Source organism: Gopherus evgoodei, chromosome 1 (assembly GCF_007399415.2).
Source record: "Gopherus evgoodei ecotype Sinaloan lineage chromosome 1, rGopEvg1_v1.p, whole genome shotgun sequence".
NCBI lineage: Eukaryota > Metazoa > Chordata > Testudines > Testudinidae > Gopherus > Gopherus evgoodei.
The window spans coordinates 326,517,588-326,544,836 of NC_044322.1; the positions used below are offsets into that span (position 1 = coordinate 326,517,588).

General features: G+C 48.7%; 1 protein-coding gene across 3 annotated transcripts in view; it reads right to left on the reverse strand.

Moving 5' to 3' along the window:
- Nucleotides 1-1,359: 1,359 nt before the first annotated feature.
- GRM8 (glutamate metabotropic receptor 8) overlaps nucleotides 1,360-27,249 on the reverse strand; it is a 534,221-nt gene continuing 508,331 nt past the window's right edge. For 2 of the 3 annotated variants that reach the window (XM_030549177.1, XM_030549178.1), the window contains exons 10-11: nucleotides 20,262-20,563; nucleotides 1,787-1,851 (exon numbers count right to left, since the gene is read on the reverse strand). In XM_030549177.1, the coding sequence (XP_030405037.1) occupies nucleotides 20,267-20,563 (297 nt within the window). In that variant the 3' untranslated portion in view covers nucleotides 1,787-1,851; nucleotides 20,262-20,266. Of the gene's footprint in view, nucleotides 1,852-20,261; nucleotides 20,564-27,249 lie in introns of all 3 variants that reach the window. The other variant, XM_030549179.1, reaches the window with a different exon arrangement.

Consider the following 27,249-nt stretch of genomic DNA (forward strand, 5'->3'; position numbering starts at 1 on the left):
TTTTTCATTTATAATTATTTTGTAGTTTGGTGAGTGGTCAGTCATAAACATTTCAATTACACTATATTGAATGATACATCGTCAGTAACTCAGGTGTCTGAATATTGGGCTAGATTCTTCCTAACTGTACTTTGTCAAAGGGCTTTGGAACATGGACATTCTCTGAGGGGACAGCTGACTGAAAGCAGTTTGCTGGCTGCACAGGAGACTAAAGTGTGGCACTGTAACATGCAGGAGATTCAGTTTCAAATAAATTAATCCAGGGTCCACTGCAGCCTCCTTGGCGAAGATATGTTACAAAGAGATAGCGCCTATCAGAAAGAAGAACAATGAGCCATCCAGGCTAAATCAGCAGAAAGAACATTTAATAACAGACTGATTGCAAAGACCCATTGACTTGACGAATGGTAGATATTGTATAGAGTAGAAAAAGTCTCAAAGCACATCATAGACATTGGTGACAGAGCTGAAAGCCTCTAGCAGTCTGCTTTTAACTTGTCTAGAGTGGCTTATTAACATGATAGATCTCTACACTGGTTCCAATCTCTCTTGTTTTCTCTCTGTCTTTGGTACAACCATTTCTAGTGGCATGGCACCATTAACTACTGAATAATTTAATTCTGAAAATTAGAGGACATCAGAATTCTACTTGAATACCCATTTCCTTTGATTTTGAAAGGTTTGATAAGTTAGTTCATATGTCCACTTTACTGCTTTCCAAATATTCCATTGATTCCTTTCTTTGTTATTTCTAAGGCATCCATCTAAGGCAAACTGTCATAGCTGATGGGGGAGTATCAGCAACGTAATAGCATTGTACAGGATAATAAGATTAACCTTTTATTTCGGTTTGCTGGTTCTGATTACTGTAAGAAATCTGAGTTTTTAGTTTTACCATCTTTGCTATAATTGTCTGATAATTTTTTCAAAAGAAAAAAACAGTTGCTGAATCATAAATGGTGAGCACATCATCAGGAATCCTTCATTTCACAAAATTGTATAAAATGTATTTACGCTGGGAAAAACTTCCACCAGCAATTTTAAAATAGTCACAATTTTAAAAACAAATTCACCCACCTCGAAGAGTTCACACACACACACACACACGCACACACATACACCTCCATCAAAATGCTTCTACTTTACTCTGCATTCCTCTGACACCATTATTGTTTATTTATAAACACTCTTCCCCTCTTACTGCATTCTAAACAGACAGACAATATTGTCAAGACTTAAAATATTATTTTTTTTCTTCCTTAAAACTGCAACGAAACAAGTCTGAACATTTGCAAAACATTCCTTTATTATTAGAAATAAATTATTTTGTATAAAAATGTGCATGCGTCAATCCTTGTATTTATTTTAGCACAACCCACGGCTTCGATTCAGTCAGTCATAACAAGAAACAAACGTATCTTCTTTTACAAGTTGAACAATGTGGGACAGGAATGGAAATTCTCACAATCACAAAAAAGTACTTACAAGTATAACATCAGACATGGTTTATTTCAACAGCATTTTTTTTTTCACAAGCTAACATTTGTTTTCCTTTTGTGATTTACTTCCTTTTGTGAGTAAACAGTTCAGAAGTTTGACATTCGGTCTGAATTGTATAAAACTGAGCTTTTCCCTTCCCCACCGCTCCTGCTTTTGGCTCGCGGTTCATCTTTGTCCATTAAGAGACTGACTATTGAGTCGATTGGAGTCTACAGCTCTTTCCAAGACTGAGGTTTTGGTGGTAGTAAATTCATTGTTTTTTTTAAGTTTCATATACTTCAGGTGTGTTTCATTTCCCTGCTCAGTTTGCATGATTGCTGTAGCTGACATATGTTGTCTTGGTAGAGGAAGCTGCAAAGTAAAAAAAAAAAAAAAAAAAAAGCAGAGCAAAGTTATATTTCAGGGTTTGGAATCAACATAAAGCACTTTGTGTAGCAATTAACTTAATTTAGTATTTAGTCAGCATTCAGCTGTATAATCAACTTCACCAAGGTCCCAATTTAAGAAACCACATAAGCATATTCTTAACTTGAAGCATACACTTCAGTGCTTTTCTGAATAGCTTGCTGGAAACAGGACCCAAATATTGTGCTTTTTGTGACATTTCATTTCTGTGTGATTTAGGGGTAACATGATGACTGGTGGGTGAGAAAAGGACACACAGCTCTTTATTCTACAAGCTATTGGGCATATTTCATATCTCTTGCTGGCTAGTTGTGTTTTTTTAAATATAATATGCTGTGCCTTAGTTTCAATGTTTTATTGAGCTAATTAAAAAAAATAGCAAAATGCTATACATTTCTTTCACATCTGGGGCTTGAGTCATTCTCCAGTTTCTGCTGACTGAGGCTGGCTTGGCATCCATTGGTGGAACGGAGACCTAGGAGGGAATTACAGGCATACAAAACATCCACAACTCCTCTTATATGAGGGGAAAGAGGCCAAAGGTGGCTGATGCAGCCCTGGAAGTGGGTAATGCTGGCTGATGAAGGTATGTGACCAGCATCCTCAGGAGATGCTCTGACATAGAACATCTCTTCTCCAGGAAGCGTCCATAGGAGTGTTTAGGAAAGAGCCCAGACTGTGCTTTAAAACTGCCCTCCTATGGTGATATTCCCCAGGCAGATTAACAGCATCAACAGCACCACCCTTTCTTGTTCAGAAAGGTGCAATATTTGAAGATGAGTCAGCTCCTGGACTATTGTTAAGGTAAAATGATGACAAGTCACTGAACCTAAATACATTATTGGGTATGTCTACCTGGCAGCCATGATTCCTTATTGTTGTTAGAGGTGTAGGGTCCAGTTCTACAGTAATGTGCTCAGACAGAGTTGGCAATGGTGGCTTCAGAGAGCCACAGGCAGCTCCCTGATCCCCAGCTGCATGGACCAGCAGAACTTAGAGCAGTAGAATGCTGACTCTATCTTCCAACACTGTTATAAAGTCTGTAGGGCATCAGGTGCAGAGGCGCTCGGCATCAGGACACCCCTTTCTGTTTCTAGCTTGCCTCTGACATACTCCATTTACCCCAGTGGGTGGAGGCAGCCAGCAGCACAAATGAACTTAGTGGACTAGAGAATCTGTCCCACATAATTCTATACACATGCCAATTTAAATCATGAGCAACTGCATTGATGTAACTACTCCCTAAGACTGCAATTCTGCAAAGACGTAGGCCATGATCAGTCTCATTGTCTTCACTTGGATGGCTCATATGCTTAAAGTTAAGTTGTGCAGGATCAGGCCTAAATATATAACTCCACTGAGGTCAGTGAAGTTACACCAGTGTAAAACTGGTGTGAGCTCAGAATCAAGGCTAACGCAGTATCAATCAAGCTTTTTTGCTTTCTCTCTCTCTTCGAGTACAGTCCTTTGCTATGTAGTATTGGATAGGAATCCACTGATGTTGTTACATAGCTGAAATAGGAAAAGACATCTTCACACTGTCTAAACCTGACCTGGGAATCTGACAGTGATAGTGGAAGAACAGAAATACAGAAGCAGGGAAATACAATCTTCTCTGGCCCACCCTCAAGTCCCACTACACTATGTACAGAATTGTGTTGTTGGAAGATCACTAGGTAGATATAAATAATGAGATACACTGTGTAAAGTTCATGTTTGTGTTTTGATTTCTAGGGAATGTGACTCTAATCCTGCACTCGCTGCTTTGGAAGACACCAGGGAACCAGCCCACTGAAAGTCAAATCTGATTTGACTTTTTCCATTAGGATATGGGAATGCATCATCATGAGAACACATACATCAAAACAACTGTCAAAGAGCTTGTTGTTTATCACCACACACAGAAGTACCTCCAGTTTTGGAGTTTCAGAAGTATGACAACTAGGAAGGTTTGGAGCTGAGAAAATGAATGTGAATTCTAAAACTCAGCTCAGTGAAAACCAGCAAGCAAATTGCATTGCTTACAAAAATAAAGAGACCAGTGGCCGTCCCACTTCAAGAGAAGACTACTCTGAGCAGGTGCTGGGCAAGGCCTTCATATGGCTCTGCTTAAGGAACAGAGTACCCCATTCCTGATAGGAAATGGCCCTGCTCCTGAAGTACCAAGACTCTTCAAGCAAATATAGCCAAATTCATGTTTTTTTCAGAACTTTCGCATGGAACATGAGACTCCTTTGTGAGCTCTCTCTCACGCTCCCACAGCTGGATTGTTGAAGAGATTGCTCTCACTCTGCTCTGCATTCTCCCATCAGGGAATACAACAGGATTGCTGAAACTGGACCAATTTCTTTAGAACATAAAGTGATTTTGTTCCCAGTAAAACATGAGTAAATAGAACACACATATGCAATTGGACAGGTTCCTTTTTTGTGTCTGGGAAAAGAACTAATGTTGAATTATTGGCCAGTCTAAATACATTGTTTTGATGCATCTAGTGTTGGATGAGTCAAGAAGAAGAAAGTAAAAATCAATAAGTAGGTGTATTCCTTATAATATGACTTTAAAAATAAAATTGGATTTATTACTAATCCCACTGCCAAACTGGAAAAATCAGACCACCGGCATATTCAGCTTTTCTCTTTTCATTTGATAAATACCTTATATATCTATACAGTTTATGCTAATGAGCCTGCAGCTCCTGTTTGGGATTTAAGAGCCTCAACTGCTAGTTTATTGCGCTTTAAGACTGTGACTTTTTCAGAGTTGTTGCAGGGACCACACTCGGCAAGCTTATCTGGCCAGGGAGGACAACAAACTTGACTCATCATGCTCCTGGAAATATCCTTTTCAAACCCATTTATTACTCTGCTCTTGCAATGAGACAGTAGAAGTAAACCAAAACAAAAGGATTTAGAGTTGCATGGACACATTATCATGGGATGTCCTATATTTATTTAAAATAGGTGACATAGTTGTTTCTTCAGTTGACCCACTTGCACATTTTTTTCTTCATTTCCTGTCCTATACAGCTGTGTAATTTATTTGACACTGATAAATGTGCACCATACTCCACTCAAGAGGGACCTGTGTTTCAGTGAGGGCAAAATGGAGCTGGGAAGGGGGGATGTAGAGAGCAAGGGTCTTTAATTAAAAACTATGTCATGTGATGAAACCTCCAGGTATACGTCCAACTCAAATTGGGTATCCTACCCCCGGAATTCCCCTGCAGTGGCAACCGGAGCTGCTGTTGCCTCCATGGGGCTCCCCCACCCCCAGCATGGCCCCCTGCCTGGAGCTGGTACCGTGGGCCTTCCCCCCGCCCTGGCAGCTGGTGCTGTGCCCCTAGCCCCTGGATTCAATCAGGGGTATTTATGGTCTACGTAATGGACAGGTCACAAGCCGTGACCTTTTGTTTCATGCCCATGACCTGTCCATGACTTCTACTAAAAATACCAGTCATTAAATCATAGCCTTAGTAATGACAAAGCAAAGCAGCACATTGAGGACCTGATCCTGCATGCTTCCCCATGTGGTTCTGTTTCTGCACTCGTATGGAACCCCATGGATGTGGAGATGTACCCACATAAAATAGCTTGCAGGATCAGTGCCTTGGTGTAGAGATATATATGTGTGAAACAAATTATAAAACCAGCATCCTGTGGTGCACATTTTCCATCTCCTACAGGCAATTAAGGAATAATGGTAGGCTAATATTAGCATGAGTTCAGAGATATGGAAATCTAAGTGCCTTGTTTGAGAAATGCAATTTCACATCTTCATTTCCCAGGTTTTGAATGTTTTAATTCTTTTGAAAGGTAAAATGTAGTTAAACCACTTATATGCGCTTGAACCTTAATGACAACTTAACTATAAAAACTATCTGTGGGAACATATATTTGCATAAGAGTTTCATAGTATAGAGAAATAAATTTAGAATTGTGGTTACCAGTGAGAACCACAATATTATTTGGAAAATTTAAAATCTATATTTTATTAAAACCAAAGGAAGGTTGTGTTAAGTCCAGTTATTACAGCTGGCCAACATTCTCCAAATGTTGAGTTTGTTATGCAATTTTTGTGAAAAAATTCAATGAAAGTTGGGTTTTTTTAACCAGCTCTACCTATGATTTAGCATATAAATCTGTGATTAAACTGTCTTGGATGAAAGTTACTACATAGAGATACTGTGCTATCATTTATTTTATTTTCATACTGTATTACAAAACCTACACATTTCTTCTTCTTACTAGACGTTTATCAGTGGCATCAGTAGAATAAAATAAGGGCACAGAACCCCTCCATACTTGTTTGAGTATTTTTTCTTCCAGTTTTACCAGGCAATGCCAATGATGGAAATTAACATTGAATATTCAGGATTAGCTTTGTGAAAATAGACTGGGAAGATATTAGTGGCTTTGACTCAACAGTTCTCTACTGAATACCAAGTTACTGATGGGCCCATATTGATCCCCACAGCTTGCTTCAGCTCACCACAACTTTCTAGAAGTCCAGAAAGAGCTTGTTGTAAACACAAACAAAACAGAAGATGGAGTTTTGGGTAATAAACCAACTGTACCTATTGGGTGTCTGAGAAGTGGGCGGGCGAAGCCCGCCCACTGCTAAAGGATCCTCCCCCAGCCTAAGGGGAGGAACCACAGGGCCACAGAACCCACTGAGTGTGGGGGACAACTAATAAAAGAACAGGGACAGGAGTGAGGTCAAAGGGTCAGAAGGAGGGAACCTAACGGGGACACCGAGCAGAGAACCCCGGACAGCGCCCACTGCTCCTCGAAGGCGTCAAGGGAGCCAATGGACGCCGCCCAGAGGAACTCTGCCCGGATGCGTAATCGGACCATGGAGCGGAAGCAAGCCCCACAGTCACTGGAGTCTCCATCGGCCAACCTCCCCTCCCTGGTCGCGTGGATGGCCTTTTTTGCCAAGGCGAGGAGGAGATTGACCAGGAGGTCCCGAGACTTTGTGGGGCCACGGATAGGGAGTGCATACAAAAGGAGGTGAGGGGAAAAGTGTAACTAGAAACGTAAGAGGATGGCTGTGAGGAGCCGGTGTAGGGGTTGCAACCTGGCGCACTCTAAGTAAACATGCGCCAAGGTCTCCCTCAAGCCGCAGAAGGGTCAGGTGTCCGGGACAGGGGTAAACCGCGCCAAGTACACGCCCGTGCTCATGGCTCCATGGAGGAGCTGCCAACTGATATCCCCAGTGGGCCTTGGGACCAGGGTGGAGTAGAGGCTGGCCCACCGGGGCTCCTCACCCTCCAGAGGTGGCAGGAGGTCCCGCCACTTCGTATCAGGGCGGGACACGAGGGTGAGGAGGTGAAGGGTGTGGAGCACGAGCGTGTAGAGCTGTTTCCTCGGCGCGGTTTGGAAACGTACCGGCTGCAGGTCGTGCAGCCGGCTTGCGGAGAAGGGACGGGGGGGGCGGTCGGGCCTACGGGGCAGGGGCCCGATGAAAAGGTCCGGAGGGCTTGGGGTGGGGGGTGGGCGGGGCGTGCCCTCCCGCAGGACCCGGTCGAGATAGGCCCGAGCAGCGGGCGGCAAAGCGGCTTCCACCTCCTGGAGTACACGCCGGGGAGTGCAAGGTCTGGAGAGCCCCATGCGGTGAGCGAGCGTCTGGGGATCCAGCCAGCCTCCCCAGTCGTAGTCCAGGAGGTCTCCGACCCTGGTGGCTCCCGCCAGGACCAGCCTCTGGCGCACCGCGGGGGACTCCGCCACCTCCACACGAAGCTGGGGATTGTGTAGCAGGGGCTCCGCGAGGAGGTCAGCCCCCTCGGTGGCTGCCACGGACCTGGTCACAGAGAACAGCTTCCAGGTCCGGAGGAGGTCCTGGTAGAAGACCGGCAGCCCAGAGAGGTCTCGCAGAAGACCCCTCGGTTCGAGATAAAGGAGCTGCCGGTCGTATCGGAGCCCTCAGAAGCGGCGCAGGAAGGCCTGTGCCAGGGCTCTCCATGCTGGACTACCCGCACCATAAAGGAGCCTCTGCAGTGCCTGGAGGCGGAAGACATGGACCTGAGTGCGCAGGCACTTCAGACCCTGCCCTCCCTCCTCCAGGGGCAGGTGGAGTACCCCTGCAGGGACCCAGTGCAGTCCTGGCCAAAAGAACTCCAGAACCACCTTCCGGAGGTCGGCCAGGAGACCCGGGGCTGGGACCAGGGTGCTGAGCTGGTACCAGAGCATGGACAGGACCAGTTGGTTGAGCACCAGTGCCCTCCCTCGAAGGAAAAGGCACCGGAGGAGTCCTGTCCATTTCCGGAGCCGCTCCGCCACCCTGCCCTGCAAACTGTGCCAGTTCTCCAGTGGAGACGGATGCGTGGCGGAAAGGTAAACGCTGAGATAGAGCAGCGGACCCGCGCTCCACCGGATGGCCTGAAGCGCGGGTGGGAGGGAGCCTGCCTGCCACCCGTCCCTGACCACCAGGCCAGAGCTCTTGACCCAGTTGACCCGGGCGGAGGAGGCCTCCGAGTACACCGCCTGGCAAGCCTCCACCCGCGCCAAGTCGCCCGGGTCCTGGACCACGAGGAGCACATCGTCGGCGTACGCCGACAGGACCAGCCACAGCTCCGGCTCCCGAAGCACCAATCCCATCAACCTCCTGCGGAGGAGACAGAGGAAGGGCTCGATGGCCAGAGCGTACAGCTGGCCCGAGAGGGGGCACCCCTGCCGCACTCCCCGCCCGAAGCTGACCGGTTCGGTCAGGGTCCAGTTGAGCCTGACCAGACACTCTGCGGAAGCGTACAGCACCTGGAGAAAACCCACAAACTGGGACCCGAAGCCCAACGCTCGCAGAGTGCCCAGGAGGTACCCGTGGTCCACCCTGTCGAACGCCTTCTCCTGATCCAGGGACAGGAGGGCGAACAACAGACCATCCCTGCACCCAAGCTCTAAGAGATCCCGGACCAGATAGAGGTTATCGAAGATACTACAGCCCAGGACGGTGTAGGTCTGGTCTGGGTGGATCACGTCCTCCAGCACGGACCCCAGCCGCAGCGAGATAGCCTTGGCGATGATTTTGTAGTCCGTGCTGTGGAGCGAGACGGGACGCCAATTCCGTAAATCGCGGAGGTCCCCCTTCTTCGGCAATAAGGCGAGCACAGCTCGCCTGCACGAGAGAGGGAGGACCCCACCCTGCAAGGACTCGGCCCAGACGCTGGCCAGGTCTGGGCTGAGGATGTCCCAGAACACGCGGTAGAACTCCACGGTCAGCCCGTCCATGCCCGGAGACTTGTTGGTGGGCATGCGACGGAGGGCGTCCGAGAACTCGGCCAGAGAGAGAGGCAGCTCTAGCCGATCCCGGGCGCCCACGCTGAGCATCGGGAGCCCGTCCCAAAGCACTCTGCGAGTGGCAGGATCGGTCAGATCCAGGGAGAAAAGGTGCACGTAGAAGGTCCGGGCCCTCTCGCACATCTCCGCCGGATCCGTGAGGGGGGTGACGTCCTCCGCCAGAAGGCAGGTGACGTGCTTCTTGGCCCCTCCCCCGTTTCTCCAGGGTGTAGAAGAAGTGGGAGCCGCAATCCATCTCCCGAAGGAGGAGGATGCGGGAGCGAACAAAGGCGCCCCGAGCCCGATGGTCCTCGAGGACCCAGAGCTCCTCCCGCTTCTCCTGGCACGCTCCGCACAGGGATGGATCCTCGGGGCTGGCAGCCAGACGCCTCTCCAGCTCTAAGACCTCCCGTTCCAACTGCTCTATCGCCGCATCTCTCCGTCGGCTGACGCCCCGGGTGTAGTCGCGGCAGAAGAGCCGGGCGCGCACCTTCCCCACATCCCACCAGCGCCGTGCCGAGGGAAAGGTACGCCGCTGCCCTCGCCAGGCCAGCCAGAACTCCCGGAAGGACGCCACGAAGCCCGCATCCTCCAGTAAGCTGTTGTTGAAGTGCCAGTAGGCCGGCCCCGGCCTCTCCGCACTGAGAGAGGCCGTCACGGTGACGAGGTGGTGGTCAGAAAAAGGGGCCGGCCGGACGCTGGAGGACAGGGCCCGTGAAAGGTGGAATCGCGACATGTAGATGCGGTCCAACCGGGAGTGGCACGACCGATGGGCTCCTACCCGGACATAGGTGAACGTGGTGACATCGTCCGGGTGGTGGTCGCGCCAGACGTCCACCAGGGGGTGATGGTTGACGATCTCCCGGAGGACGTCCGCGGCGGCCTGGCTCTGCTCGGTCCCCGAGCGGTCCCGCTCCTCCAGGATGATGTTGAAGTCCCCACCCAGGACCAGGCACTCACGAGGATCCAGGGAGCCGAGGAAGGCGGACGCCTGCTGATAGAACGGCAACCGCTCCGGGGCCGATGTCGGGGCATAGACGTTCACGAGGTTCACCACGAGCCCCTCCAAGCGGACCCGGAGGTGCAGCAGGCGGCCCGGCACAGCCTCGGCAACCCCCAGCACCTCCGGCCGTAGGTCGGGGGAGAACAGGGTAGCCACTCCAGCACTACGGGTGGAAAGGTGGCTGAAGTAGACCCCGTCCCCCCACTCCAGCCGCCAGCTGGCTTCGGCGGCCGGATCCGTGTGGGTCTCCTGCAGGAAAATCACAGAGTACCCCCCCTCCTGAAGGAAGGAGAGCACCTGGCTCCTGCGGAAACCCACCCTACAGCTCCGGGTGTTCAATGAGGCAAAGATGATGGGCGCCATGAGGAGGGCTGGGGGGGATCCTCGCCGGCAGGGACGCCCACGGCCCCCAGTGGGCCGCGCAGCAAACCGTGACCCACCCCGAAGGTGAGCAAGGAGTCACGGAAGCCGCGGACCCGCTGGTAAGTCGCGGCACCCTGCTTCCCGGTCCTCTTGCCCTCCCCCATGAGGGCCCTCGCGGCCCGGAGGAGCTGATGGAAATCCCCCCAGCGCTGGAGAGCAAGCGCCACCTTGTTGCGGGAGCCCCTGACGTCTTCCAGGAACTCCCGCAGCTCCTCTCGCAGCGCGTGGGGGGGTGGGGCCCCTGGCCCCTGGTGACCCACTAGTGGGGCTTCTGGGACAACCTCGTGGCCCATGGGGACGGGAAGGCAAGGGGCGGACCCCCGACGTGGCGCCCGATGGGCCGGCGCCACAAGGTCCGCCACAGAGCCCGGCTCGACGGGGGGCGGCGGAGGGAAGAGTGCAGCCCCGAGGGGGTCGGGACAGCAAAACGTAAAGCCCGCCCGCTGGGGGTCACCCTCCGGAAAAGGGAAGGGGACAGCCCCAGGGGCGGCAATAACAACAGGGGCAGTGGAGGGGACAGGGACGGGGTCAAGGCCAAGGGCGGGGCCGAGGTCAGGGATGGGGACAGAGGTGGGATCCGGGACCGCAGGCTCTGAACCGTCAGGAGCGTGCTCCTCACGGCCAGGCGCGGAGATCAGAGGGGCAGGGAGGGGGTCCCCAACGATGCCGGGCTCAGGCTCGGTGGTAGGCGCGCTAGCCACGGCATCGGGAGATGAAACACCGTCGGTGGGGCTCCCGCCCGGGAAGGGATGCGGGTGCTCCGCACCACCGAGGGATATCCCCGTGAGCCCGTCTCCCGGCCGTGGGGCACCAGCCGTCGCCTCAACGGGCTCGGCGGCCGTCAGCGGGGCGCCAACCACGGCCAGGCAGGACGGGGAGTCCAGGGGTCCCCCGGAGGCGGGAGCGGATGCAGCGGCCAGGAGGAGGGAACACGGGGAGAGGGGAGCTGGGGTGAGGACGGCTAGGTCGAGGCCCGCTGGCGGAGGGTCATCCTCCCCCTGGGTAACCGGGGTCAGACCCAGGGCCTCGATATCCTCAAATATGGAGGGGTGCTCACCTCCCACCACCCCGGGGTCCTCCCCGCTGGAGCCGGAGGCAACAAGCGCCCCGACTGGTGCAGGGGGCGCAGGAGGCAATGGAGCAGGGGGGACCAAATCCGAGGCCGCCACAGAGGGGGGTTGCAGAGGAGGGACGGTGGAACCCTCTGGTGCCGCCACGACTTCCCTGGCCGGAACTGGCGGACGGGCCGACCCCGAGGGCACGGCGGAAGGCTCGGCATCCGTGGCCCCCTTTCTGGTCTTACAGGGGGCTCCCGCATCAGGTGGTAAGAGCGGAGCTCGAGCCTTCCGCTTGCCCCGCCTACCCTGGACCTGGGTCCAGCCCTCCATGGCGTCGCTCACGGACTGGGTGTCAGGGGTCGGGTCAGAGGGCAGGGCTGGTGGGTCGTGGACCTGGAGGGGCACTGGTGGGACAGCGGGAGGAAGGGAAGATACCCCCTGGGGAGGGCCCTCTCCCACGCCCGGCAATACCCCTGCCACACCCTCCTCCACAGGCCCCGCCAGAGTGCAGGCAGCGGAGGCAGGGCCCACCCGCTCGTCTGGGCATGCCGAGGGAGGTACCCCTGCAGCCCGAGCGGGAGCAGTGATGGATGGAGGAGGAGGAGGGGCGGCCCTGGGTACCGGGCGGTCAGGGGTGCCGGCGATGACGGGGCCGGCACCCTGCCGGGGCTCGGGGGTCCCGGGCGCTCCTCCAAGCCGAGCCAAGGGGCAGTCCCTCCGGACGTGCCCCCTCGCCCGGCAGAGGTAGCACCGGGCCTCCCCCGCGGAATAGTGCACCCGGTAATGGGCCCCCTGATAGGGGACCAGGAAGGACCCCTCGAGCGCCTCTCCGCCACGCACCGCCGGCGGCAGTTGAAGCTGCACCTGCCGGCGGAACGAGAGGACGTGACGGAGGGCGGGGTCCTTGCAGCCCAAGGGGAGAGGGCTCACCACTGAAATGGGCTTCCCTAGAGTTGAGAGGACAGGCAATAGGGCGGCATTGGGGAGGAAGGGGGGGACAGAGGTCAGGGTGATACGGACCCCCAGGTCCTCCAGCGGCTCCAGGGGGACGAACACACCCCCCACCGCCAGGCCCTTCTCCACCGCCTCCTGGGCGGCGGCCTCCGAGGCAAGGAAGAAGACGACCTTGCCATACATCTTGGAGGCCGCCACGATAGCCGTGGGCCCCACCACCCTCGCCAACGCCCGCACGTAGGTCTCCACGCGGGGCGAGGCGGGCACCAGGAGGCAACGGACGCCGTGCTTCCTGGTCAAGGTGGGGAAGGGGCCCCGGCCGCTATAGATGGTAGCGGAGGCGGCAGCCTGGGGAGATGACGAAGCGGCAGGCGGGGGGGCCGCCACCACCTGGGCGTATGCCCTGGGGGCTGGGGGAGGGGCACCCGCAGAGCTGGTGGAGGGAACAGCGGGGAGGGGCGCCGCGGCCGGTGGTGGGGCCGCGGCAGAGGCGACAGGCTCCGCCATGGAGGGCTTAGGTTTCCTAGCGGGGCCCTTTCCCTTCTTCTTGCCCTGGCCCTTCCCGCCAGCCGGAGGGGGTCCCCCAGAAGCAGAGGGGGCGAGGGACGTGGCAGCAGCAGAGGACACCCCTGCACCCGCCGCTGCCGGCGCCGCAGCGAGAGCGGTGGCAGGCGGTCCGGCAGCAGCGGCGGCGGTAGGGAGTGGGGGGGTCGTTGAGGGAGCAGGGTGGGCAGGGGGGACAGGGGTCGTCCCAGGGGTCCCATCCGCTGCGTCCCCCGCCATGACGAGTAGGGAGGGAGGGGAAACACCGGAGAAAGGGAGGGGAGGGGAAGCAGGGCAACCACTCCTCCCCGCTAGGCTGCAGGCAGGGGAGGAGGGTGCAAAAATGGGGGGGGGCAGATAAGGGGCCAAGCAAGGACTCGGGGGCGGGGATCAGTCACTGGACACGGGAGGGAAAACCGGCTCCTCTAGCCGCACTAGGGGAGGGAAGGGATACAAAAGCAATTGGGGGGTGCAGCGCCAGAGGGGAAAACTCAAATGGGGGGCACAAGCGCACGAGAAGGGTACAGGCGCACGAGGGGGGGGGCGAACAGGGCGAAGGGGCAGTAGGGAAGGGGCTCAACAAGGCTGGGAGTGGGGCAGAGGGACCAAGGGGCCGGTTGCGGGGCTGAGGCAGGACAAACAAGGCTACAAAGGGGGACGGGTGGGGCAGGCAAACAAACTGAAGCTGGGAGTGGATGGGTAGAAGGCTACAAGGGGCAATGGGGCAGGCAACAAGGGGAAAGGCTGGGGGGCCTGACACGGAGGGGAAGGGGTCAGGTTGGGGAGGGGGCTGGGGGGGTGCGTGCACCCACGAGCACTTGTGCAGGGGCTAAAGGTGTGGCTGGCTGCTGCTGGAGGCCCAAATGGTGGAAAAAGGGCGTGGCTGGCCAGGCAAGCAGCTGAGTCCCAGAGGTGGGGACTGAGGCAGATGGTAAGCAGTCCGTGGGGGTGGTGGAGGGGGCAACGGTGGTGGTGGGGGTTGGGGGGGGGGCACAGATGGACCAGGGGGCAGGCTCCACGCCACACCCCCTGTGCCCCCACAAACACAGTCTACACCCCCACCACTAGAGCACAGTCAAAGAGTTACTCAGTTCCTGAGGGCCCCCTCCACAGTGGTCTTCAGGGTCTCCCTGTGCGCTCCCCCAGAAGCCGGTGGTCCTCTCAGGCCTCACGCGCCTCCAGGCTCCAGCAGCTCCCCAGGCAAACACAGCTCCAGCAGCAGCGGCTCCTCCCCCAACAACCCAGGCGGCCAGGCAGGAAGGACCCCACGCAGGTGGTAGCAGCGGTGGTGGTGGTGGGGTCCTGGCTTCTCCCTCCGGAGGTGGAGGAGTGGGGGCTGGCCCACAGGGCCCCCCCACCCCGCGGTCAGCAGCAGTAGCAGCAGTCCAGGAGGGGAGCACTTCAGCCAACAGCAACAGCAGCAGCAGCCCAGGAAGGGAGAAGGAGCTCCAGCAAGCAGGGCAGCCCAAGCTGATACAGAGCGCTCCCGGTATCAGGGTGCTTACCCTGCTCCTGCTCCTGCTCCTGCTCCTGCCCTGAAGGGGTGGAAACAGCCCTGGATAAGGGCTGGGGCTGGAGAAAGCAGGCTTTTAGGCTGGGCTGATTGGGAAAGTGGCAGCAGCTGGGGCCACGCCCCAAACTGAGAAACAGGCCCTTATATAAGGGCAGAAAAGCCCCGAGCCTAGACAGTCTTCCTCTGCCTGTAGAGGGAGAAGGGCCTGGCTGCATAGAACTGACAAGGTACCTAGAATAAAGCAGGGCTGGGGAAAGGCAGTGGAGCTGGGGAGCTCCTGCCTGGAAAACCCCAGGCTGCAGCCTAGAATTAGGCCAGGAGGTACTGGGGTTGTATGGTGCAACCCAGGGGTAGGCCAAGACAGCAGGTCCAAACCCCTTTGCTGATGATGAGTGGCTGATACTGCAGTCTTCCCCAGGGTGTGGGGCTAGACAATGACTGGCAGTAGCCTACACTGAAGCAAAGTGGGGATAGAGGGTCGGGGGGTTCCCAGGGAGGAGAAACCCCTAAGGAAAAGGGGTTGCTGCCAGGGGGCAGAACCCCACATAAAAAGGGGCACCAGGGTCCAGGGAGGGACACGGGGCCTGTAGCAGGAAACAAGGTGGATCACTGGCCTGCAGAGGGTGCTCCACTGGAACCTGAGCTAATTCCTAAAGTGACCAGCAGGAGGCGCCGTGGGGGTGAGTCGCACCCGTTTACACAAACACAGAGCAAAAACAGAGAGTGAAATCACAAACATCAAACAGAGAGGGCAGAAAAGTAAACAAACATGAAGAAAGAAACAAAGGAATGAAACACAAAAGAATGGGGGTAAAAATTAACAGAGAACGTAATAGTGAATCAGCTGACACAATGACTGCTGAATAGAGAAGCTAATGGAAACAATCAGCATTGGAAAGGGCTGGAATACCTGGCCCCTCGGTGCCTGGAAAGAGGACGAGGGGTGAGGAGCACCTGAGATTCACTATTACCTGTTGTGGGAGAAGAAGATTCTGATGTGAGCCATCTAGAGTGCTCTGTTAGGTACAATGTCTTTTGATCCCAGCCCAAAAGAAGCTAAAGTAGAGGACTGCTTGGCCTGCCATTAATGGGAGTAGCATGGAAGCTTCAACAGAGATCATTTAAGCCCCTAGGTCATCTCTTGTTCTCTGCAAAGGTCTGGTGCATTTGGATGAATGGAGGTTGAATGAAGACTAAGAACTCCTGTTTAATCAAGCCACCTAGGGAGCCCTGTTAGGCAGAAACTAAACACCAGTGAGTGATGCTGTAATATATGAGATTTGTACATGACTGCAGACGGAGAGATCTCATTTAGCTCAAGCAGTAGTGGTTTCTCCTTTATAGAACTGAAGGATAAGGGTTCTACTCCCAGATCTCAAGAGTTATGTGTAATTTATCTTGCTTTTTTTTTCTGTTGTCTGAAGCAAATAGCTTTGGTACAGTCTCTTGGTGAAATCCTGGCCCCATTGAAATCTATGAGTTTTGCCATTGACTTCAGTGGGGCCAGGATTTCAGCACATGTGCCTAGAAGAGTGATTTTGACAGGGAAAAAATGATTGGTGAATGGTCAAGCACAGGAGAGTAGGGGCACAGATTAAAAGAGATGGACCCAAGAAATGTTAAGATATAAAGGACAGAGCTAAAGCACAGAATAAGGGCACCCAAAAGGGAAAAATAACAAAAGAGTAAATGGCTGTAGTGAGTAAAATATAAACAAACAAGACAGAAGACAAAGAATAAGAAGGGCAAATAAAAAATAAAACAACACTCGGTATATAAAAACCATAGGAGGAAGAAGAATAATTTAGAGAGAAAAAGTGTGTGTGTGTGGAGGAGAGCAAGTAAGGAATTGCAAAAAAGAGCGGCGTTGGGGGGGAGAAAATGCAGCAGAAACAAGGACACTAAGAAAAAGAAAAAGGCAGAGAGCAAGCAGAACAGAAAACAGAATGATAAAAAGGTGGACTATGGAAAAAATCAAAATATTCAGGACAATGAAAAAACCAAAAAGGCACCTGAGAAAGACAGCAAGAATAATACAGATCTTGTCAGAGGAATCATCAGAATGAGAAGAGTCGGAGAAAAGAAAACCAAATTTGGTGACTACCCGATATTAACCTCCTTGTCCCTCTGTTTATTGCCTAGTGTTCACTTGACCACATGCTGACTTTCACTCTGCCCTGTCTGCTCACTCCCTGCTTGTGACTGATCAGGCACACCTGATCCCTGCTTTGGATCTGATCCTGCAGACCTTTTGAAAGAAAAAATCTTCCTTTGATTTCAACAGAAATTACTTCTGCATCTAGGCTGCTGAATCAAGCCTTCTGGGCCAGATTCTGAACTTGTATAAATTGGTATAGCTTCATCAAAGTCCATGTTTTACAGCAGTTGAGTATATAATCCTTTTGTAAAAGCAGCAAAGAGTCCTGTGGCACCTTATAGACTAACAGACGTTTTGGAGCATGAGCTTTCGTGGGTGAATACCCACTTCATCGGATGCACGTGGTATTCACCCACGAAAGCTCATGCTCCAAAATGTCTGTTAGTCTAGAAGGTGCCACAGGACTCTTTGTTGCTTTTATAGTTCCAGACTAACACGGTTACCCCTCTACTACTTGAATCCTTTTGTAGTTATCCTGATGTATTGTGCCTCCTGATTTCTCTGTTGCCCTCCTGCCTCTTCAAGTGGCAAATTTTGTCCTCAGACACATGCAAACAGTTCCCTTTACTTTAACATATATATAAATGGAATCAGATTTTGGCTGCATATCTTTAAATAAGAAATCCCAGAAGGCATCATTGATGCCTCCCAAAAATCAGCGAACAAATTCACTTCTTCCTGTTTGTGCTTTGATAGTAAGCTGTGGTGGTTGTTGTCATCATCAGCATCACCATCGTCAATTAGGTAAGGGAAGGGAAACTTCTCTCTCCATTTCTGGAGTGCTAGCGATACTCTGATTTTGTACATTCTGTAACTTTCTCCATTTTTGGAGTGTGAGTGACAGCCTGCTATTCTCTAGGTAAGACTTACATGTTGGAACTGTGATCACCTAATAACAATTTGAGACTGGCTTACAGATGTCAGTTCAAAGAAACATTTTTCTGTATTTTGGGAGTTATTACAGCTGATCTAGGAGAAATGGTTTATTTTAATGTATCCTTCACTGCAGCCTCAAAAGCTTTTTGACAATAGTTATTTTGGCAGAAAAGAGGAAAGTTAACAAAATCTAATGGATATAGTATGTTTTTTGAAAACCTAATAGCCCATTCTTTTAGCCAAGCCAGCTCAATTACATGAGGCTAGCTCTCTAGAATGGGAACTTGTTGATTTTTTTTTGAATACTTACTTATGGAGCATAACAGTACATGGATCAAAGCCTTGAAGAGATGTACTACTGAGGCGCTTGAAAATTATATAGGTGCGCTAGTGTTAAATCAGGTTTAGAATACGGTAAATTGATACTTCCCTGGGTGTGTCACACTGCTGGAGAAAGCAGACTTGCTTCCAGTGGCAGCTGTTTTCATGAATTATGCATAGTCATAGTTAAAAGAATACTAGACACAGCATTTCTTTTTCATTAGGTACAGCTGATAAATCTCAGGTACGCAGGGCTTTCTTATCTCTGTCTGCACCCCATTGTGGAACTATATTTGACCTTTTCCTCTGATGTTGATCAGTTTGCCAACTCAGCAAGGAAACTCTTTCTCTCCCCCCCTCCATTTTCTTTTGGCACTTATGAAGAATTGTAAGAGATGTAGGGGGTTTCATATTTACACGCTGACATCTGATCTACAGAGAATTTCATCATTATTTCCCTCTCTGTTATAGGTTGTAATATGAAACTATGGAAATCCAAAGGCAGTGGCTCCATTGCTTCAGCTGGTAGTTACACACTTTCGAATGGCCATAAGTTTAGCAGGCGAATTACTGAATTTTTAAAAGATAATCTGTACCCAGTATCCTCCAACAAATGAGTTATGGAACAAATCTAAGATACTCACTCACTTTTTACATTGTACTTCACTCTGGTGAACTCTGACTGAATTCATTAGGAGTTCCACATGAAAGGAGTGAGTACAAACCTCAGGATTTGGTCTAATAACTTTCACAATCCTATGTGCAGTGGTTTGTCGGTGTGTACAAGCAAAATATTATTATTCAATTTTCCTTCAACCTGAGGAGTAATAATAATTCAGAAAACTCTAGAGGATCCATCTGCAGCACAATGGGAGGAATTAGTCCTTAACCATAACAGGAACTACTATTTCACTGAAGCTCTAACTCCAACATATAAATGTATGTTCTATTACCACTGGATTTGGGAAAGGGGAATCACTGGCTTTATTCAAAACGTTTGTTTTATTTTTTTTGTTCAGAAGTATGGTTAATCAGGCTTTATTACTAGAGTTGGGGGGAAAAAAATTTCAATTTGCTGGCAATTCCAAAAAAATTAAAATATTAAAAACAATATTTTAGGTTGACCCAACAAACAAAATTATTGGTGAATCAGAGTAAAATAAAATTTGTTTGGGGCAGAATGAAACATTATATTTTAATAAAATTTAAATGTTTAATTTCAGTTTTGACCATTTTATGTTTTTAATTTTTTAAAAATACAATTAAAGGAAAAGTCATTTCAAACTAAAAAATCAAAAGGGTCCATTTAGAAAATGTCAAAATGAAACAGTTTGGAATTTTTTAAAGTTTCCAAACAATTTTGGCAAAGCCAGTATGCATTCACTAAATGTTTTGGTTCACTGAATCTGCGATTGTCACTAAAAAAGGCTGAGTACAGAAAACATTCACTCAGCTCTATTTATGACATGCTGCTGTTTGGAAGTTATAATAATTTCACAATTCCTAAGATATGTGCCAGGATTCAAAGACCTTCCAGATGTGGAAAATATTCTCTTCCCACTTCTATCCTTTGGTAAATCTAAAAATACAGTGTCTAATCTATATGTGAATGAATACTTGGAAAATAGATACTTATGATAAATTTTTGTAAATTTAAAAAGGGATCCACTACTGTTTGTACAAAATAAAAAACTATAGCAAAGACTTGGGTGATGGGATCATGCGGTACATTTTTTTTTTCTTTTCTTTTCCCAAAGTCCTCACCAGATGAAGGCAGGCAGCCCTTTTAGGACTACAGATAAGCCATAGGAAATGCACAAGTTATACAAAAAATTCTAGTACAGAGGTAGAAGGTTAAGGAAGGAATATTTTCACCCATGTCTATTTGTAGTTTAAAAAATAATGTAGAATGTGAAGCCATAATTTTTCAAAAGTCTTGAAAATGACTCGCCTAAATATATCCTAAGAAGTGTCAGTTAATACTGAGACTGCCATAGTAAAACATGATGCAACAAATTAGTGCTAGCTAGACCGGATCATTTAAAGAGGTTTGGGTTTTCCAAAATGTGTTTATTTTTGTAATCACCAGTTGTCACCCATAAAAGAGATTTGCATGTTGGCAAACCTGTGCTCAAAAGTACTTGAATTCTGACACGTCTCTGCATTCATGCAGTACAAGCCAAGAAAAGAATAACGTTTACAATTAAAAGTGAGTGCATTCTTGCCAACGTACATCTATTAGGAAGTGTTCCCACTCTTGACCATGGGAAAGTCTACAGATGACTTACTGTTGGTGTCAAGACTTTCACACACTTCAGTTTTGACCTCGCCATTTGGTCTGTCATTTCCTTTTTGGATCAGTTTGCTTTGCATTGTAGCAGCTGTCACAACAGCCTTGAAGCTCCTCTTCCGTTTTTGAATATTCTGCTCTGGATGAAAAATGATAATATAAACCTTGGGCATGTAGAGCATGCCTAGAGATACTGAAGCACTTAAACTCATGGAGACAGTAAGTGTTGTTGTCTGGATGTACATCTGGGGGGGGAAAAACAACATAAAAACCAATGTTTGTATGATCGATAGAAAATACATAGGCAAATGCATTAATTATCTTAAAAATACTAACTGAACTGAACATGGAAATGGTATCATGACAGTGTGCACATTAGAAGGAAGCTTCACTCAGATTGTATTTAATTATAGCCAAGTGTTCTTTTTTTTTCCACTAAAGAGTGGGTGGTAGAAGCAGCTAATGCTTATTAAACTCCATTCCCCTCAAAATAATTAAGCCTCTGAACCACCTACATTTTCAGATTATAAACAAATGCGTCTGTGACGACATAATATACAACGAGGATGACAACAAGGTTAGCCCTGTATCATCTAGTCTAATAAACATAAGCTTCTGGAATAATATGCCATTCACTGATGCACCAGTGCATGCAGTACTGTTCAACTGGCAACACGCTTAACACAAAATCTAATGAGAAACATTTGATTTAGTGTTTGACTCCTGTGCCTGGAAGAAAATGAGTTTCCCCACAGTGAAGCTTGAATACCATTTCTTTTAACATTTGTACATTACAGTTGAATTCTAATCATACTATTAAATGGTACATAACAAATACTCTTATATGCTATGGACTTTGTAAATAGGAAATTGGAATATAGTGTCTCGAGGAAACCAGTTTGAAATAGACCTCTATCCCCCACAGACAAACAGGAAGAATTACCATATCAAAGGGGGTGTTCTGTCTATCACTTATTACAGCTATTCTGATCTTTTCCTGCCTGCCTGGGAAGAAAAGGTGATGATGGCTCCATGGTAATAAACACAGAGGCAAACACTTATTCAAAAAAGCACATTAAAATACTCATTGCGGCTTTGTTCAACGTTTACTTCTCATAGAGGATTTTATATTATTAAACAAGAATTTTACCTACAAGTCTACATGGCTTACTCCAATTGCTCTTTCTAGCTTGACAATACTGTGACTTTATCAGAAGGAACACTGAGCCCACTCTATGGGGCAGAGTGAAACATATTCCACCTCCTGACAGAGCTCCACCAACATTTAATCTCCGTGTGGGATGTGTTTTTATGGCATAGTGACTATCATTGTGAGATACAGTACTAAGAATCTGTCAATAATGTCAATCTCCAAATCAGCTGTTTTCACTACAGCCAATGCCCTCAGTAAATCAGACCTTAGCAGAAAATTAAAGATGTAATAAGCTGGCCCAGAATAACCCAAACGGTAGCACATTTTGAGTGTTCTTCAACTCATGAACAAAGTTTTCTATTGGCTACTTTACCCTTAGAGATCACAAACAGTGCTATCACTTAAAGCACCATTACATGAAAAGTGTAACAGATTCGCTTAAGTGGTGTGAACTCACACCATGGGGACACTCCACAAACTATCGGTGTTATTCTATAGATAATGTGTCAAATCTCACCAAAAAGCCAACAGTGCCCTGTGCAATTTACCACCTGGGTACAGATCTAGCACTTTTAAACCTGATAACACCTCACATACTAAATGTAGAGTTGTCATTCTCCATGGAGCTGTTTGCGTGCAACTGTCAGGATAATAAGGTCCAAAGGATTTTGCATTTTGTTACTGGAAGTGGTATGTAGCACTTCCTTCATTTAAATAATACATCACTATAATAGCTCCAAAAGTGGATAAACCCCAATTGTATACTCACACCAGTCTAAATCTGGAGTAATGCCACTAATATCAATCCAGTTGATCTGGATTTACATTAGTATAACTAAGAGCAGAGTTTGACCCACAAAATGCTTTAAGATTTGTCCAGGTAACCTTATATGGTTAAAGTAACTGAAAGGTTTTTCTAACTTAATATGGAAAGATGTTTGCACATATATGAAATGCATATTTTACACACAAATGGCATCAATGCCTGTTGGCTGCTTTAAATAATTAATATAATCTGAAGATGAGGCACATTACAGACGCCATTCCTGCCAATAGGACTATTCAGCAGCTAATTGTTTTTCCTTTCAGGTTCCATTTATTTGACGCAACTAATATACCCTGTGTTTTACCGACTGAGAAGGAGGCAAGGGGATTCCATTCATTGCTGAAGTAAGCTTAAACCTATTGTTGGCATAATTTAAACCCCAAAAGTTATAATTTACACTCCAAGGATCTTATTACTGTGGACTACATTGCCCCACTTAGACACAGCCCTGCAATGTGAAAGGGGAAACTCCATATGACATGCGTCTCAGGAAGCCAATGTCTTCCCTGAGCTCCCAAGTACATAATGTGGGTGTTTGGGCTGCACCATCCATACTGTGCCTGCCGCCTTCCTATTTCTCCACAATTTTTGGAGGGATGTGTTTATCCTCACGGAGAGAACAGTTCTCTTTTCCTTGTATGCTGGTGCAAGGGCCAGATAAAACCTGCCTGTATATTATTACTTAAAACTGAGCTTTAGAAAACATTTGCAGTAAAACACAAAATATGTTAAACTTGATTTCACATTCTCACATAGTTTTAAATTAGCTCCTGATTCATCCAAAGCTTAGCAGTGACCAAGGTTTGTTCAAAACTGGGCCTCATCTGTGGATTGAAATCAGGCAGTTTGTAGTTTCATACAGTTTCCATTTGGAACTAAGCAAAACTTGGCCCTTTTCACTGAGTTTTACTTTAAAGTTCTAGTTTTATTCCAGTCTGAAACTCAAAGTGAAACTCGGAATGCAAATGTGCACAGAGCAGGACCAAAGACAATGTTGCATGAATCCACAAAAATGGAGCCACCTAGTTTTGCACAGTTCTGCTTACATTTAGAGAGAGGCCCAAAGCAAAATGCAGGATACAAACACTCCCAGGTTTGGAGAAGGGTGGATCCAAACTTTGTAATGGGGCCCCGTCTTGTCTTATATTGCTCATCTCTACAGTAGTTCATAACCCAATTAGCCCAATCAGTTCTACAGTAAAGAACATATAGGCATGGGGAAAGAAGGAAAGAAAACTAATAGCCTTCTGGTACTGCAACCAAAGACCATCAGAAAACTGGTTTTTGCGTGTAATGAGTATGGATAGTGCTTGCACCAGTTCCCATTCCTATTACCATCCTTGTCACAAAAAGGAATTTTTCTATTGTAATACTTTCTGTTTGTCCCATAGAGCACCCTGTTGCTGGGAGCTGCTATTGCTGATTTGATTGCACTTGCTCTCTACTGTGTCACTGCCGTTTTTCTCCGTTCCAAATGAAACAAACCCATAACCCAAACTTTGGGCCTAATGCAGCCCCAGTGCCTTCAAATGGTTTGGATCAGCTCTCTTTATAAGAGTTATCCGTTGCTAAAATTGTGTCTGCCTGCAAATTTTCTCTGGATTTTACCAATCTAAGCTTCAACTGAAAAAAACAAAGTTTTTGTCTTTCAGATGGCAAAGATAAGTTTTAACAATAAGTTTTAACTCTTGTGTTTTTTAATCAGACACCAGACATACTGAAACATTAGCGCTAAAATAGGTGTGACCAAAGCCTATTGTTCTCAGTGATGCACTACCACTGAAACTTAATTATGACTACTTAAATGCTAAGATTGTCAAGCATTTTACTGCTAATTATTTTACCAGGAACATTGAGATGCTGTGATTAATACAGTGCTGCTGAACATACTTGTCAAATTCTCATGTTCCATTAATAACAAGGCTTCATGTTTTGATTATGGAAACAGCAAATGATTTTAATGAAATTGTTTGATTATTTGGCTAATATTAGGGTAAAGGTGGTGTCTTATATCATCTGAAACTTACTCCACTAACAGAGAAATCTGCCTAGAGCCCTGAGTGGAGGAATCCCCTGTGAACAAGTATGTTGTACCCATGATTTGAGTATTGCGCTGGCTTTCAATTAGTGTCTGGTTGACTTCAAGAAAGACATTGCTGAGGTGTCCTCTTCTATGCAGGTCCAACCCTGCAAGGTGATAAGCACCAACTCCCGCTGAAGCCAGTGGGAGATGAGGGCACAGAACAACTTGCTAGACTTGTAAAGGCTGTCTCTTGATCACCTTACTGCATACCCCCTGTCAAGGTTTTTTCCCCCACTTTGAACTTTAGTGTCCAAAAAGTGAGGACCTGCATGATCACTTTTAAGCTTAATTCCTAGCTTAAATCTGGTACACTGCCACTAGCCAGAATTTAGTGTCTGGCACACCTTCTGTTCCCCCAAAACCTTCCCTGGGGAACCCAAGATCCAAACCCCTTGGGTCTTAAAACAAGGAGAATTTAACCTTCCCCCTTCTTTTTCCTCCCAGACTTTCCCTGGTGAGTTTAGACTCAAGCCCTTGGATTTAAAACAAGGAAAAAAATCAATCAGGTTCTTAAAAAAAAAAGCTTTTAATTAAAGAAAGAAAAAGTAAAAATTATCTCTGTGTAATCAGGATGAAAAATGCTTTACAGGGTATTCAGATTCATATAGACTAGAGGGACCCCCCCCGCCTTAGATTCAAAGTTACAGCAAACAGAGGTAACAATCCTTCCAGCAAAAGAAAAAGCATTCACAAGTTGAAAGAAAACAAACATAAGACTAATCCGCCTTGCCTGGCTATACTTACAATTTTGAAACATGAAAGACTGATTCAGAAAGATTTGGAGAGTCTGGTTGTACGTCTGGTCCCTCTTTGTCCCAAGAGCGAACAACTTCCAAAACAAAAAGCACAAACAAAGACTTCCCTCCACCAAGATTTGAAAGTATCTTGTCCCCCGTTTGGTTCTCTGGTCAGGTGTCAGCCAGGTTTACTGAGCTTCTTAACCCTTTACAGGTAAAAGAGACATTAACCCTTAACTATCTGTTTATGACACCCCCATTGCAGCATTCAGCTCAGCTAGGAGGCAGTCTGACAGCCCCTGTGCTTAAACACTCCGGGCCTGATTCTCTGTTCTTCTGTAGATTGTACCATAATTTACAGTAACGCAAAGCAAGTGCAAAGGACTACACAAGTTGAAGGGCAAAGGGAAAAGAGCCTCTCCATGTCTAGTGCCAGACTTTTCTCTTATGATGGTCTTTTCAACCTTTAAAATTCACTCCTCTGGCACCCTGCCAGAGCCCAGGTCTAGTGAACTACAGAATATTATATATTTGGTTTAACTTTTGTCTGACTCTTATCTTCTGTTTGATTTTATTCCTGAAGAAAGGATAGTGGCTTTTTAATCACTATGCATTGTGGGTAGTTTTATCCTTCTGTGTAAATAAATGGCTGGCTGCCACAGCAAGAGCTGCACTAAAAATCAATAAAATAAATGAACAACAACAAAGACAGCTCAGTTCAATAAGCTAGCAAATACTAAATGATCCTCCGTGTGTCTCACAGTAGTAGCTAACCTTAAGATATAGGAGTCTAGGAGTTAGGCTGCCACCACTGGGGTAAGTTTAAAAGTTTATTAGAGAATATTTAAATAAAGAGGGTACAAAGAGTTTGAAGCGTCAGCATTGGTCATTGGGGGCAACATACAGAGTATAGGGGGACGCTGGTATTTGGAAATTGGTTAGCACATAACATATACAGACTGTAAGGTCCCCAATGCGGGGTGTACGGTGGGTGGGATCAGGAAGCAGTAAGGAAGCAGTGAGGGTACATCGCTCATACAGTGGGTTATACGCAGTCATGGGTATAAGTAAGCAGGCTGGGTAATGGGGACAGGATGACCCTCACATGGTGGAATCCAGTTCAGTGTGTTTAGGGCTCAGAGGATATGGTTCAATGTGGGGGGTTTATAGGCCTCCTCCCCCCCCCGTGGGTGCACGAAGCCACGCCGGCTCACTCCTGATATTGGCGGTGGCCGGTGATGTGCTCTGTGTAAATGTCCCTAGACTACCGGATAGTGTCCGAGACCATCAAATGTCTCATGAGCCGTGCATAGCGATGGCCCACCCCACAGGCCCTAAGTACTCGTTCATTACAGGGGTCCCAGGCACCCAGCACCCCGACGATCAGGGCATCAGTGTAAACCTCGTAGCCCTTTGCCCGCAGGGTGTCAGCCAAGGGGGCATATTTTTCAAGTTTGCGGGCTCAGGCTTCGCGGAGGGCCGGGGTCCTGTTCTCAAACGGGATCGTCACATCGACGAGGATGATCTTCTTCCGTTCCTCGTCCGTGACGACGATGTCCGCACGCAGCAGGCTGTCGGTGTCGGGGATGGTGTGGTTGACTGCGATCTCACCCAGGTGTGGGGTAATGGCCTTCACCAGCCGGTCCTGGACGGCATTGTGGCGCAGCTGCCAGGCTCTGGCGTGGGGTTTGCAGCTGCACAGAATGTGGGGCAAGGTCTCCAGGGCGTATCCGCACTTCCTGCAGCGCTTGTCTCGGTTCCTGTGGTGGACGGCTCCATTGAGCGGGACGCAGTTCAGGCGGGCGCGGTGTATGAACCGCCAGTCGGCAAAACGGGTGAAGCTGCCCGCAGGAAGAAAGTGGTTGCTAGAGTCCCACTTGCTGGTCACCTCAAAGGCCTTGCCCTGGTGGGTTTTTTTCCTCAGGGTGTCCACGTAGAGCGCGTGGACAGCGGCCTTCAGTGACTTCTCCAGCACGCCTCTGGCTTCGGGGCTGATGACGGTGTTGCCCTCCGTCTCGATCCGCAGCACCAGGACTCCCAGCTCCTGCCATTCCTCGCTCCATACCCAGCGGCAACCCAGTCGTTTTCCCAGCCGGAGCGTGGCGTTGCGGGTGCGGGACCACAGTGAGGTG